This window comes from Agelaius phoeniceus, chromosome 4 (assembly GCF_051311805.1).
Source record: "Agelaius phoeniceus isolate bAgePho1 chromosome 4, bAgePho1.hap1, whole genome shotgun sequence".
NCBI classification, from domain to species: Eukaryota; Metazoa; Chordata; class Aves; order Passeriformes; family Icteridae; genus Agelaius; species Agelaius phoeniceus.
The window spans coordinates 26924645-26941254 of NC_135268.1; the positions used below are offsets into that span (position 1 = coordinate 26924645).

A 16610-nucleotide genomic window follows, 5' to 3' on the forward strand; every position below is an offset into this window, starting at 1 on the left:
AACTTCATTGGTTCTGGATTTCTGGAAAAAATTGGACCTCAGGGTAGCAGGGGAGGGAGAAGGGTTCTGTCATCCTTTGTCTTACACTTTGTAAAGAATTGGAGCCTGCATTTTACGTGCTCCAAATCACTGGAGATGATTACAGGAATGTTGGAGTTGCACATTTCTCCCAGAGCTCTCTACCACAGTATTAAGCAACCTGCTATTCATGTATTGTATGAGATGCATTATTAGCATGAGCATACAGACCTATATGCAATAATAAGCATAGAAAAAATAGCTTTTTAAGTTATCTAGCCCACATCTAAATGCATACTAATACATAATCATTAAAACACTCTTCATATATGTATACAGAAATAAAAAATACACCTATACCCAAACTTTTCATATATTGAAGCATGAATACATGCATGCTCATGTACTGAAACTATGGAGACACTAAAGCTATGGTAGAGAACAGTTCATATCTCTTAATGATCATATGAAAACCTATTCTGCTTTCTGATAGTTAAACCGACAGACAAGTGCTGATTTCTGAAAGAAAAAAAAAAAAGGGTTCTATTCATTTTGAAATGCAACAGATATTGAGAAACTGATTTTTCAGTTCTGCCAGTACAATACACAAGCAATCTGTAAAAAAACTTTTCGAAAATTATAAAGCAAAATGAAGAGAATATAAATGCAGTTTTCTTCATCTGGGAATGTTCAGCAACTTACCTACACAAGCAGAGTTTTCAGGCTTTAATCTGTATCCATTAGGACAGTTCCAGTGCTGCAGAGCTGAGAGGCTTACAAAACCAATTTTAAAAACCACTGGCAAAAAAGCAACAAGGAAGAGAAACATAATCTTGAGGGGTTTTTTGAGCTGTCACTAGATAAAAACTAGCTTGTATTCAGTCATATCCAGGACAAGATGAGCATGTGTAATTCCAAAAGTTTTCTGCAATCTGTCACTTTAGACTCAGACATCTTATCACAATTTCAAGTTTTATCTTTGCCTTGCTTTTCTTGTCACTTTAGACCTTACTGTGTCTGACTACAACCTTGAAGAAATTCCTGGGAGATTTCTTCCCCACACACATCAGGGCTTTTTTCTCTCGCTCTTTCGTTTCTTTTTTTTTCTCTTTTGGAAGCCAAGTATGAAATGCCTGACACTCTTGCCACAAATTTAACACAGCTCAAAAGCCATGCTCGCAAGGATCACTTCAAATTTCCTTGCAACGAGGCTGCTGTTTAAATCTTTAAAGCAGAGAATTCAGAAAGCTCTTCAGCACAGGTCTCAGTGGAGTGCAGGGAGCGAAATCCCCAGGTACCGTCCTTCTCCGACACGCAGTTGTTTTTTACATCCAGACTTGGATGGACTCCTCTTTTCTTTTTAAAGCGCTGCTTGCCCCACCTCTTCTCTTTTTAGTACCACTTGAGTGAACCCTGTGTTTGCACATAGTAATGTGGTCAGTTCCTTACTACAGGGAACTGAGCCAGCATGCAGATATCCAGCCACCCATAATAAATACAGTCTCTTTAGAAAAGCAACGCCTCCTGCTTGAGAAGTACCTGCAGCTTGCCAGCTAAGTTTTTTCCACAGAGGTTGTAGGCAAATTTATTCAATTCCTGTTCATTCTCAATTAGTGCATTCCTCTTAATATCATCCTGTGTTTTACCACCAAAAACAAATTTTGTCATCAGAAAATTTCATGCAAAAATCAGGGGAAAAAAAAATCCCTCTGGTTTCTCTGATATATTTTTACTGGAAATCCAAATCAGCTTAAGGTCAAGATCCAGGGTATGTGTTTGTAAGTTTGGACTGAAACTCTCTCTATCAGGTCTGAATTTGGCCCTTATGCATTTCCAGAAGAATACCTGTTGTCAGAGACTGGAGTAATGTGTTCTGAGCCTGCATCACCCACAGATGTTGCAGACATTTATATGTACCCTGGTGCTGCACAAGGCTGCTGTCAGGGCGCAATGCTCTTTTACACCTGAGGTATAAAAAGTAGACAAATTCCAGATGCTCATAATTCTTCAGTATTGAAAAAAAATCTCCTTTTTCCCAGTCCTTCAGCCTAGACCAGCAAAGCTCTAAAACACAAGCATAAGTTTGTGCTTCTAAGATTTACTTTCAACAAAAGTGCTGAGATTTAAGCATGTGTTTAAATGGTTGACTGTGCCAGGCTTTGTTGAGCTAACTACTGTGAGGCAATCTGGTTCTGTCACTTTTTTTTTTCCTTTGATTTTATAAAATTTTATTTCTGTAGTGCTGTGCTGGAATGAATACTAACACAACAGCTGGATACAGCAGCAGCATCAGAAGGTACCTACAACTGCATGAGTTCTGCCTCTCCTCTCCTCAAATTTCTCTGAATCACTAAGAGTCCAGACTTGTACTGTCAGAAAACAGAATTAAAACCTTTTTATGAATTGAGCCACTCTCCATTAAAAGTAATGTTTCTTGGTGTTTCTGTCTCTGTGAAGGCACATTCTGGTCTCTCAATCTTCACTGCTACAGCCATGGCAATTAAATCCAGACTGACAAATGGAGCCACATTTCCATATACTCTGTTCAGAACCCAGTCTTTATCCCACATGCTATGCTATAAAATACAATAACAGTAATGTAAATTATGCAGGGCCAGACTCATGCCAAAGAGCATTTGCTTCTCCAAATAGTCCCTTGGAATACAAAAGGGCAAACAATGTGAAAGCACAGTATAAAGCCATCCCATCTAGGATTACAGGATCCTGCTCAGGAACTGTGGTATGTTCCACATGAACCTCTTTTACTAATTCTGCATTCATCAGTTCCTCCTCACACAATTTTCTTCACTGTTCAAGCTGGGAGCAAGCAACCCTGACAGTTTAAAAGGAATGTGTCACTTCTTTGTGAGCAGCCACCAGCAGAATGTTTGCCAGACCGTGAGGGTGGCCATCCCAGCACATCCCTGACCTCTTCCAGGGCAGACTCAGACAAACTTATTGAAGGAGACAGAGTGAATAAGCTCTCCCTTTCCTTTTAAAACCCAGAAACAATTTCTGTCTCACATTCTTTTCATCTCTCATTTACACACATTGTATTTTCTGAACACCTCCCTCAATCTTCCCCCACTGCTCCATTTCCATATTTGCCTTTACACAAAACACAGTCAAAGGCACACCGCAGAATTTCATTTTTTTCCCTCTAAATTAAATATGAATACAGAACTTTCTGACACGCCAATACCCCAACAACCTTTTCTGAAGGAACAGTTCACTTTAGCCAAGTAGAGACCAGTTAATAAATTTGTTAATTTTACCATTCTAGAAGTACAGGAATGGCTTAAAAACAGGAAGAAAAACACTTTAATATTGGATTTTTTAAAGTTTTTTTTAATTTTTTTTTTTTTTACTCTTAAACCCCAAATTTAACTTTGACCAGAGCTAGCTACCAAACCCACAGTATGATATGATGTGATCTAGGCCAAAGAAGGTAACTATCCATTTGGAAGTGGATAGAATCAACCACCTCCCCCTACAACAAACCATAAGCTGCTCAATAAAGTATTAAATTCATCAGGTTGTGCCACATCTATGCTTTTAAAGCATATGGTTTTTCACCAAGTGGTTCAGCATACTGCTCACAATAATTCCTTCACACCTGAAGTCATTAAGCATTTCAGAGGTTGTTCAAATAAGTTTCTAAAAAAACAAACAATTGTGCTCACCTTCAGGCATCAAGTACAGCAATATACTTTAGTCTGGCACTCATATGATAAATTAGACCAAATTAGCTCTACAGTCTAATTTGCAGGGGCCACTGCAGAATCAGTCCCAATGATCTTAAAATCATCCCAGTTCATCAAATGTGAAGAATTTAGTTGAATTTGACCTGCTGACTCAAAATATTTATGAACTAACAGCAAATAAGAATTTTATCCCTTTCTTTTGGAGTTCTCACTATCTTTGTGGGCTTTGGAAGTCTTTTTTTACCAAAGTTGGGAAAGATCATCTAGTAATTCAAGTACTGGGGGGCTTCTTGGCAAAGAGCTGCTGTAGTTCAAGGACAGTATATTCTGACTGTTTCTAAACTGTTGAGGAAACAGCCCTCCCTCAGCTTCCCATTATCTACATTGTATTAATTAACACATTGTTTAAGTCATATATTGGCTTTTATTCTTGCTCACTACACGTTGCACTAGCTTGTCAGCATTTGGACTTCTTTTTCTGTTAGCCTCTGAAAGGCTAATTCTGGCCTTTGGCATATTCTAATGTGGTTAAAGTTATATTTTTTAGTCAACATAGCCCAAATTACCACCAACACAGGCAAATTATTAAATGTGAATTCAGTGATGTAGCATAGGTAATGTGATGCAGCTATCTCTAGAACAAATAGCACAGAGCAGTGAGGAACATTCAGATCCCACAAAACAGATTCCAGAACCTCTCCAACGGCCCCAGAAAATCTGCCAGCCCCTGGGACAAGATGCTCATGTATGTGTCATTCTGTCACAAAAGGTATTGCCACCAGAGAATCAGCTGATTGACACAAGCAACTTTTGTGATGCTACTGGGGATTTCTCATAGTACTCAGAAAAAGCCACCCAACAATTGCCTAAGCCTGCCTTACACCTCCTTGCTGCAGCCTGACCTCAGGGTCAGTGTGGGGCTGGCTGACTGATCTCTGTGTTTCCTCTGACATGACAGTGCTTGATTCAGTACTGTTTTCAGCAGGTTCAGCCTGCATCATCTATAATTCTGACAAAAGGGACATTATGCAATGTCCCTTATTATGCCTGTCAGAGCAGAGAGAGGCCCAGCATGAGAGACTGGCATATTGCAGTGCTCTCTAAAAGCAAGAACGCCTGAAATCTCCTCCTGAGGTATGATGGCCATTCTGGCTTTGTCCTCAAGCATGCCACTCATCACTTCAACAGTTTGGAGATTATATTTGGCTCGCAGGATGTTTTAATTTAATTTACTAATAAAATTAATTAAATAGTGGGGCTTTAAATCATGAAAGTTTTTTGAAAACCAAGTGTTATTGTAAGTAATCTCTTTCCAGTTGTCTGTTGCACAGCAGCAATTATGACAAACATCTACTGGATTTTTTTGGGAGTTTGAGTACCATAATTTTTCTGCTGTGATTACATTTTTTTCCTACTACAAACTGATTCTAAGCAAAAGAAAAAGTTTAAATAATCTGTGTTTAAAGCATTCTGTTAACTATAGCTAATATTATATTTTTTAAAGCATTTTTGCATTTAACATTTTAACAGGCACTTTTCCCCAGCTGCTATACAGTAAATGCTTATTTCATCAGCTAGACCACACTGGAATCCACAGAAGGATCCAGAAAGAAAGTTAAATATACTTTCTCTCCTATCCTGACAGCCAGAACAAGAGTGAAACATTCTGGGGAAGCCACATAGCACATTACTGACTTATGACATTTATCAATGTTAGATGACTACTTCAGGCCTCCATGTTAACAGACATGAAGGAGTAGTTAAAATAGCATGTTGAAACAGTCAGTTGGCTCTCTGAGGTGGAAACAAAGCTGAAGATAAAGCAAGTCATTTTTTACCATGAATAACATCTTTCTTTGCAGCTTGCTATGTGAGAACATTTAACAAAGGATGTTAGTAACAGGTATGGCGTAAGTTCACTATCAGCGTTAAAAAATGTATCCTCTCTGTGTGTTTTGCTGTTTCCCTCCCAAGGATAGCTCTGTTTCCATCACAGCAAAATGATTTCCAGTACACATACTAGAAGAGCTGCTCTAACAGATCTCTCAGAACAAAGGCAGTGGCTGAAATCTAATTTCACTGATTTTTAGAGTTCCTGAGCACTCACCATTTACACTAATACCAGTAAGAGATTAGGAATTTATCTGTCAGTCCATACGCTCTTATTTCAAGTCCATCTATCACAGGTACTGTTACTTTTACTTTTTTTATCTTGTAAGTTCTGGCCTGGGGAGGTGAACAATTAAATTTAGTTTTTTATCAACTTTTTCTACCTCATTACAGACATTTTCAGATGGTTTATTCTTCTTATGACCATAGAGAATAAAGAGCAAGGAACATTTTGTAGTTTTGTTTCATAGTTGCCTTGCTGGCTATGTGGAACAGAATCACTGCACTTGCCAATCCAGTTCACTTTGTCCAATTAACTCCATTTTACCTGGTGCATCTGTAGCACCAGTTTGGCACATCTACACAAACCCACATCTGCATAAACTTACATCTGTCTAGCACGCCTCAAAGACAGAACCAAACAGGATGGACAATAAATAGGAGTAGAAGCATCAACAGGCATTGTTATAGTCAGCTTTCCACAGCAAAATGAAATTGTCTTGGATTCAGGACAATTCCAGTCTTGAATTGGAATTCAAGAGAGAATTGAGACCTTGCCAGGGCCCAGTACTGAGCTCCTGCAAGCAGGTTGCAGGACACTCCCAGGTGCTGTCACACTCAAACACTCTGCAGGAGGCAATGACATCCTGAGCATGTTGCAAGCCACATCCTCTTTGTGGAAGGTCATTATTCTCCTACAAATGCCCATGCTGCTGGTGTCAGAAGGATTCTCTGGTGAATTGGTGGGCAACCAAGAGCAGGTACAGTAAAACACACTTCTGGCTGCTGGGAATGTTCAGTTTTCCTACAATTCACAGAACAGGTTCAAGAGCTCTCTGGAAGCAACTTTTTCCTGATTAGTAGATCTTTGAGCATTGAGCATTTCCTGAAATATTTGCTCAGAGCCTGCTGAAAGGAAACTTGCACTTGGAAGTACAAGTTTTTGATGTAATGGCATTTCTTGTGTGAGACGATTTTATGGGTGCAATATAGAAGAAAAGCAAAATAATAAATAGGGTCAGACCCTACCGAGAGGGGCCAGAGTGGATTTCTTATACCAAATTGGGAAGCAGTTGGCACAGAGTGACCAGCAAGGGCTCTGCCACGCAGGAGGCAGCGTGACCTGACAGCACCTCAGGGAGCTGCAGGCAGGGCAGTGCCAGAGCCTCTCACAGACCCAAATGCCTCTGTGAGCCTGATATCCCAGGACTTGGCATCCAAACCCTGCAGCTACCAAACACACCCTGCTCGAGGCCACAGCTGCCAGCTCTCCATCTAAACAGGGACAAGGAGAGAAGAGCAATGGGGAAAAAGGCTGGGGCATTAAGCACAAGCAATAACCCACATTATATTTAGCTTTTAGATAATGGTTCTGTACTTCAAAGCTTTGAACAGATTCCATATTGCTGGTTGGAGTGTGAATATGGAAGCTCTGGGTCAGACTCCACTGAGAGTGGTGATTTTAGAAAGGGGAGAAACCATTCCTTGCAGCTGTCATTTTCCCTCTGGAGTCCTGTAAAACACTACTGCACTACAGGAATCCCCTGAGACTGCCTGCAGGAGTCAGGAATTGTATTATTTCTACAGTAGTTTTGAAGAAATTGAAACGACCTAACAAAGGCTTGGTCTCAGGGACTGAGCAGACAAATACTAAGAACTGTGCTAAGCATTAGGGATGGGAGAAAATCACTTTGCAACAGAGCAGCATAAAATAATTGTGTAAGGAACAAACAAACAGCAAGCAAAGTGCTCACTAACATTCACACACATTCTCACAGAATGTCTGCTTAGCTGCACACAACAAGCAATGTCTGTCCAACTGAAGGGCAAATGAACAGATTCCTGGAAGCTACAGCTGCCTCCTTTACAATTGCCAGTGTGTGCTGGCTGGCATAGCCTTACCTGACACCAGGCTAGGAAAAGCAGCAGTGAAATCAATCACAGTTAGGCTTTGCAAAATAAATGTCTATGGATGCATGGAGATGTGGATATGTGCTGTAACCATATGCAGAGGATATTAAAAGGTTCCTTCATTTCACCTACATCCCTGCCACAGGCTTGGATGGGTCAGGTAGTACTGAGTGATCCTGGCATACTGTGCAAATGGTCCAATACTTCCTTTTACATGAAGAAAGTTTATTTAACATATTTAATAATATTTAATAATTAAATAATTATTTATTTAATTTAACAGCTGTTATAAAGTACACTGAGACTCTTGCCTGTAAGGTAGTACTCAAAATTGCAAAGTAGTTGTTCATTTATTCCTGCTAAGATCACATAGAGAGAACAAACTCGGCCATAAAATACAAGGTAAAAGAGAAAATTAATTTGGATTTGTATATGAGTTGTATCAGAAATACAGTGGGGTTGGAAAGCACTGAAAACTTCTAAATATCACTTGCTATTCTCAGAATGCAATATATGTTTATTTCTATATGGAAAAGCACAGTAAAATACATTTCCTTCAAAGGAGGTATATTAATGTTTGTAGTGCTCTTGTACCATTGCAGTGTATAATAGAAACTTACCTTTTTCAAAGTGCAAGATAGATTTATTATAATAAAATTCCTATTAGTGCTATGAGAGCATTTTTGAGGGCCATTGCCCCACACACTATATTAAAAAATGCTCCACACTTTCAAGTCACTTCACAAACTACCAAATTAAAATTACTATAATAATGAACACAGTATCTAGCCCAAGATCACCATCTATAAGATGCAACCCAACCTATTACAGTATCTTTATCAAAAAATAGAGTATTTCAAGGCCATTCTGTATAATATTACAAGTGGGCATTAGGAAAATACTCTAAAAAGGAGCCCCCATGCAAATTCTCCTCAGCAAAGTGCATGGAGAAGGTTCCTGTACCTCTTGGGCAGTGCTTTGTAATTTAGCCATAGGTGCCCAGTTTTCCAAAATGAAATAAGACTCCAGTAAGGGGAGAGGGGCACAGGAAATCTATTCTGGGAGCCTGCGCTCTCAATGGTGAAGAGACTTCTCCATTTGTGCATTTGCATTTGGCTGCCTTATTTAGAGCTGGGCTGGCAGGCAAGGCAGAACATGTCAGAAGAAACCCCACCACACCAAAATATCTGGGGCAAACACCAAAATTCTGTTGCAATCTATGTATTGAGAGGGAGACTTATGGAAACGCCTACCTTATGTGTGCTGGCACAGAAGCCAAAGACACTCATCCCTGCTTACATTCCCAATGCTCACAGCCACTCACAGCTGCAAAATGTACTGACTAAGGGCAGGGGCTCTCCTCCAATGTTGCTGGATCACAAGCTTACCTTCACATTCCAGGATGAAATACCCAGAGTGACAGCTCTTCACTTTCAGACATGAAGGAGAAACTGATCCTGAGCTCACTGATACCAAATTCCCACTGATTACATAAAAAACACTGGACCAGACCTACCTTATGGAAATGACAGGTTCTTGTCTTGACCATCAGCACAGCTTAAAGAAGTACATTTCTATTTTATCCCTCAGAAATCAAAAGTGTTTAAGTCCTTTAGTAAGAGAATATCACTATCATATGCTCTCCAAGGCCCACTTAAGTATTATTTTTTTTAAAACAGGTATGGTTTAAATCAGGCCTGACATTAAGAAATAAGAAAAAAAATTGGAAAATATTTCTAATATATTAGAAAATAGTAGCAAGCATAGCAGTAAAAAAAAGAGGACAGTCTGATTAAGGCCTTGGGATATGGTTTTCATGTCATGCCCTTTTACACCTGTCCCAAACAACCAGGTGCTACTGCAGGAGAATAGGATATGGACATTTCCCAATCCTAAGTTTACAGGAGGTTCCACCAGCAAACACTCACTAGCAATTGGCATCAGTATTCCTTTTCCTCTACTGCCCAAAGCAGGCACCTCTTCACTTATATCAACAAAGAAATAACACCTTCAAAAATTATCAGTTAATAAAGATTATTCAAGGCATGGTGTTCCGTGGATCAAGCATGCAGCTACTACTAATGCTTTTATAATAAGATGAAGAACAATCTATTAAGTGCAGAAGCCTTCAAGAGAGGGAAGTCTTATAAGCAGTTAATGCTCAGTGGTTTGCCTGTACTGATGTTTGGCTATTGAGAACTCTTGCTACTGCTGCACCCAAATGAATAAATGACAACATTTATCTTTCACATCCCTCTGGTTTTACCAGGACTCATCAGACTAAACATATTGTGGAGACTAATGCACAAAGAGGAAAATACTGCCATATCTTAGCTTCATGTGTTTAACATAGACAGATTTACCATGCAAACTTACCTCTGAAATTGCCAGGATTTCTCCTCACTAACCAACTGAACTTTTCATAGAAGTAACGTAGTGCCTATTCAGTATCTGAATAAGTAAAGTCTTTTTGATGCAGCAAACTTCTTGGCAGTCAGTGCTCAGGCAATATTGTTAGGGCTTGAAATAATGTTCTGGAGACTGGAGTGCTGGACTCAAAGCAGTTTTCTGTGCTGGATTGCAGACTTACTGAGAAGCAGCATTTCCTCAACTAGAATTCAGCCTACACTAAAGAAGGACTTGGTGTGCTACATTGTGAGTGGCAGTCACTTTTCCTTTCTGCAGCATCATTTCTTACACAGTGGACGTGCTAAATTCTGTGAGTAGCAACTTAATGGCAGCTGGAAGCACTGTTTCTCGTAAACTGCTGAACTTTCACCTCCACATAAACAAAAAAGCACTCTTGCAGAAATGTGCTGGGCAGAACAGAGGTTGCTGATGGCTAGTAAGGCCAATTCAAAAAATCATGGAGAATTTTCATTTGTTTGCAGTCAGCAGTGATTATTTATCCACACCAGGTTCACACAGTGACCATTCAGTTGCACCTCCATGAGCCCATTACCCTGCTCAAAATCTCAGTCATCTCCAGTCTCCTCAATAAACAATTAGTCAGCCTCAGAGGCTTTTTTGGTACAGCGTTTTTTGGGATAGGTTTAAAATACATTAATAAGGGACATTTTATCTATTACTTTTTTATCAATACTGCAAGAGGCTTTCCCTCTACCTGACACATTGCTGAAGTTACCAAGATGTGGAAGCATATTCTGAACCTCTCACACATCCCAAGCTCTCACCAGACACTCCTGCTATTTATGCCTGCTTATTCTTGGTGTCTGAGCACTGCCAGAAACAACGTGGGACAGTATTCATCTCACTGTAACTGGAGCACCGCCCCCCTAAATCTTGCACCACTGGCATTTGCTGAAATGGCTGTGGGCTCAGAAACATTGTCAAATGTCAGTTCCCAGGATGTTGTCAATAAATCATTTAGAGCATCTTTTCAGAACCTATTCCTGTGTTTTCTCTCCAGCCCACACAAGGATGGCATCATACAGTTCACAAAGAACATGGCCTTTTTACTCCAAGCATTCATCAGAGGAAGAAATCTCATCATTTCAGCTATATTTTTAGGTGGTGACATTTGATTTCAACTTCCTCCAGGCCTGTCCCCCTGCCCTTTTGATGAATCACAAGCTATTTGTACTGTAATGGGCTTCCTATTGTTAAAAAGTTTTGTTAATTCATTCTGCCCAGAACTAAAACTGGGAAGGATCAGAAAGATATGCAAGGTGTGTTTTGAATGTAACATATCTAATAAAAGTACATCACTTACATAGCTTATTTCTGTCTTCAGTTTCAGTATTCTACACAGTGAGACTGACAATCATTCAAGGAGCACTATCCAAGTTCATTCCAACTACCTTTCTAGCTGCCAGCTGTTATCAAACACTGGTCTAGCTTTTCCCACTCAACATGTGGCCCATCAAATTTTTACAGTTCAGTTAGATTCCATTGATGACAAAGGTGTCAATCTTGCACCTCCTTTCCTATGCAGACTCTTCTTCTGTCCTTCAGCCTAGGTTTTACCTATCCACAGGTCTTGTTGCAAAGCAGCTACCTCAGCCTCTGAATTGATATCAAATATAGTGGAAAAAATCACATACAACAATAGAGTCTTTTATCCCCCAGGTCAGATTTCTCTAAATTCTACTGAAGATCTTTCCTTTAACCATTACTGGAACTGGTGAATTGTTACGATTCTTTCTCCTCTCAGTTCTTGCCCATAAGTCAAACAATTGGAGGATGAGATCCTTCCACTCAGGGAACTGCATACTGTTCAGCAGAGTGTTTTTATTCTTTACTTTATCTTACTTGTGTGTTTTCTGTAGGAATCTCCCTTGCTTCTCATGCATTCCTCTCCACCACAGCCTTTTTGTTAGTTTAGAATCTGTGTTTGATCAGGTGCCAATTTAGTACTCAACTTCAAGGCAGACTTGCACATAGATAGTTACAATAAAAATTCTTGTTTCCTATTCCAGCCACAAAACTATCATTTATGTGTTCTGCTTATACTGAGCACCTTTCTAAATGTTAATCCAGCAATTCTGGGCTTTTCCAGGATTTTATTTCAAAAAGAGCAATTGTTTAGTATTATTCCTTTTTTTGGTACAACTTCTGGCTGATCACCCCTTAAAAGAATTTTCAGGACCATTCTTCTAGTTTCTTTATACAGGTCAATGAGCTTTAAGAATTACCCTTTTTTCTCTCACATCATTTGATTCAGATTTCATTTCTAAATCTCTGAATCTTCAGTAGTGAGAAACCAAAAACTTAATCACCTTGTGACCAGCCAAACTCTTGTCTCTGCCAGCCCACATTCAAGCATTCTCTAGTGTTAAATTATTATCAACAACACAAGAAAATGTCACTTTACATCAATGAACAAGGGACTTTATTACTTACCTCTCCTCATGAACTCCTGTTACAGTTTGAAAGAAATATTTCATATAGCTACTGGATACAATGTCTATTCAATCATTTTTCCTGACCAGAACAAAGACCATTCTTTTTCTGCCTTGTGAAAAATGCTTCTTTCCTTGTTTTTGCTGCTGATTACTCTATCCAAAGGGAATGTCTGCTCCTCTGTCAAAGAGTAAAGAATGCTCAAGCAAGGAACAAATAAACAGCACTTTTGTGTATGAAAATATGCCTCCACCATTCTAGAGAGTTCCTTTCCTCATGTTGAGAAGTAATTTAGCACAATCTTCTACTGAAAAATGCTATGCTCAGATTTTAGGCTGAAGCCAGAATGATTGACACAGAACTCCAGGAACTGAGTGCTTTGGAGATATTGATCCAGACACAACAGCAAACAGTACAATTGCAAGGTGCTGTGCCTAAGTTCATGTGGAAGTTAAATCACAGAGGGAGAAAGGGGACAAAATAAGATTACAGTAAGCAGCCAGCTACAGAGAATGGCAAATTAAATTTAGGATAGTATTACATTCTCTAATCCTCAGCTATGAAGCACGATGCTCAGAACAAACAGGAGTGTCACGATTCCTGTTTTCACATTCATGCTTCAGCAGGAGGAAATCCCTCCACCATGCCACTTCTGTGCCAGAGAACAAGAAACACCAAGCATATTCTTTTTTGGAGAATCAGTGAGAAACCAGAACAGGTCACTCAAGACCTGAGAGCATGCTCTGGAAAAACACCCACAGATAATGTCATTCCTGTGCAATCTGAAACAAGCCATGCACTGCAGGATTAGCTTAACATTGAAGAGGCTCTATGCAAAGAGAAAAATAACATTAAAAGAATAGTAACATTATTCTGACTTTAGTTTGCCATGCCATTTAGCTGCCTGTTTACTGTATGCTTATATTGCCTTCTTTCTCTCTCCATCATTTAACTTCCACATGATCTTAAACACAAGGGACTGGGCTATAAAACAAAAAAATATAATTGATCCAAGTTATTTTTGGAGTCTCAAGAAACTGGCCAGGTATTAGCAGGAAAAAATTCAAGACACATGACTCAGTAGTCCATCCAATCAGTCCATGGCACTAGATTTCATCATCATTAATTAAATCAGGTTCTTACAAAAACCAGTACTTATGAGTATTGGATTTATTTTCCTTTTTCTTCCACAAAGGTGTGACTGTTTTAGAGACTGGAAAATACTACAAAGTAGACTATACATAGTGTTTTGTTCCTCTTTTCCAAAACAATACTAAACTAGAAAGAATAAATGAGAGTCAAGCAAGAACCTGATCTAGAGATTTGTTAATGAATTTACTTTTTTGAGGATGCTAGAGGTTTTCTTCAACTGTATGTCTAAAGGAAGAAAAATACTAAAAAAAAGATAAGAACAACAAAGTATTCATTTACTTGACCAAACAAGCAACGTATTGAATTTAAACTAGAGTTGCACCAAATATACTAGTAATTGTCATTTTGGATTGTTCTTAATTTCCATCTAGTCCAGTAGCATTCTCAAGTGCCAGCAGCCTATACCAGAGGCCTTAGAAGAAACTGCTTGAACTTTTCAAAGATCATAACAAAAAAATAAAAACCAAAAACCAAAAAAAAAAAAAACAAAAAAAACAAAAAAAAAAAACAAAAACAAAAAAAAAAAACCTAAAGAAAAAAACCAAACTGGACCAAAAAAAAAACCAAAACCCAAGAAACCACAAATTCCTTTGCCTCCTCCTTAAAAAAGAAGATATTTCAGTAAAATATTTGACAGCTCGTCACACTTTAGAATAAAGTATTTTCTTGTCAGAGCCACTTCTGCAAATGTAAACATTCATACACTGTCAGTAAACTGGTATTCCATTATTATGAGAGGTTAGTTGTAGTTGTTTGCACAGTCAGCTCCTTTCATAATACTCTTAAGTCAATCAAGTGTCTTTCAGAAATACCAGACATGAAGTTAGAACAAATATACTTAAAATATATACCTGGCAGGTGCTATTCATCTTGCTGCAGCAATTTAACATTCTTCTTTAAAACACTAGGTTAGGATGTTATTTCATAAAAAATAGAAAATGGAGAAAAGTGCAGTTACTTCTATATTGGAAAATATTATATCCTTTTGTTCATAGCTGCTTTCTGCCTTTTTGATTGAAATTATTCCCATCTTGAACACCTATGAAAAATACAGCTTTGTTAAAATAAAAAAAGTCTTCATACAGGCTGTTTCAGACTGATATTTCAGCTTGATTTTCCTCTGTTTAGCAAGGGAGTCTTTCAGATATATAAAAATGACACATTATTTGTGCCTGCATTCTGAAGAGAACTCTGACCTCTTGAAATTCAGAATAAAAAAATTCAGTTATTTGTAAATAAAAAAGAAAGCATCTGTTCTATAGAGAACTTCTCATTTTCAACAAAGGAACGTGACAATGCTGACCTGGAGCTTTTGTGGCTTCCTATAACACCTAGAACAATGCAATGAATTCTGTGAGAGAAGGCATCCAGGTCAGCAGGCCTCCAATCTACACACATTTAGATATTTTTTTTAAAAGTTCATTTTGAAATTTCATCTGTTGTCATGAAGAAGATTCAAGTTTGTGTTTACCTCCCAGCCACAAATCTAACAAACTGGTTGTTTTTAAAACAAAGTCATAGATGAAGATGGATGATTGTAGTATATTATATCTTGGTTTCCGAGTCTCTCCAGAACTGCTGCTGATGCATGCCCCTCTTTTTTGCAATAGACTCACAAGCTGCCTGCTCATCCCTTTTCAGTTTAAAAGCAGTGCTCTCCAAAAACTCCTCACAACTTTCACAGGGGCACAGGCAGACTTCAAGACCAGCTTCAAGTGCATTCTTCAAATTCCCCCAGTGCCATTGTCCCACACTGCAATTTTATAGCTGCCCCCACCTTGTCACAATTGGGCATGTGTAGAGCTCCAATCATTGCAATAATCCAGCAGTATCTTCAGGCATCATTTTATAGCTACCTGTCTGCAGATGCCCCAGCACCCCTGCCACTCAAATGCAGAATTGCAATAAAGGACATTGTGGCACACAGTCACAGAATTCTCTAGGACATCACCGTTCCATGGTTTCTCAGGCTTTCTGTATTTTCTCCGAAAATTCATTTCTTTTCAGACTTCCTTTTGTCCATACAGTTACACTCATCACACATTGTCTAAAGCTATAAACAAAGATGAAAGGGTCAGGCATACACACTGCCTTGTACAAAAACATTTTTTTATTTTCACATGAAAACAACTTCTGGTTTACTTACTTCTTTGAAAAGGTATTGAGTTTGAAATGTCCTTTGTTTAGCCCCCTAGACATAGTCCAAGTGTGAATGCTTTTGCTATTACAGACATTGTCATGTTACACATTAAAGAGTTTTCTGTCTTAATTGCCTCCCTGAGAAAAGTATGAGACTCTGATGATGGTGCAAGGAATATAAAGCCTACTGTGAACAATGGCAAGGACTAAAATAGATGCACAGATGCCTTAAGTTTGGCTTAGTAAGTGCACATTGAAGCCAAGATTATGGTTTAATATGATAAAGTACTAAAAAGTATTATGATAAGTACTATGCTCACTAAAACACTAAGTAAAAATGAGGTTTACTTAGAATTCAGCTCACATTACTCAGTTATTTCATTAGTCATCCAGTTTTGACACATCCGTTGTAGGTAATGTATAAAAAGATGTCCAACCTTTTTGGGAAAAGCAGAATGAACTCAGAAAACAAAGTGCAAAATATATGCAAGGCGACACATAAACACAGGCTAAAATCTCTCTGCATTTTCCTACACAGATTATATTCCTCACTGCTCATACCAATGCTTGATCCAGTGCTGCATTTCAGAAGACATTATACAAATGATCATGGGTGACAAAATCTATCTAGCAATGGTTCCATCATTAACAACTGACAATATAAAAAATTACATCTGTTAGCAAAGTATTTCTTCAGCATTTTAATCAAACCCG

At 38.6% G+C, this 16610-nt stretch overlaps 1 protein-coding gene across 3 annotated transcripts in view; it reads right to left on the bottom strand.

Moving 5' to 3' along the window:
* EGF (epidermal growth factor) overlaps window positions 1-1357 on the bottom strand; it is a 57884-nt gene extending 56527 nt beyond the window's left edge. For 2 of the 3 annotated variants that reach the window (XM_077177159.1, XM_054632809.2), the window contains exon 1: window positions 721-1357. In XM_077177159.1, coding sequence (XP_077033274.1) covers window positions 721-847 — 127 coding nt within the window. In that variant the 5' untranslated portion in view covers window positions 848-1357. The remainder of the gene's footprint in view (window positions 1-720) is intronic. The other variant, XM_054632810.2, reaches the window with a different exon arrangement.
* Window positions 1358-16610: the final 15253 nt, after the last annotated feature.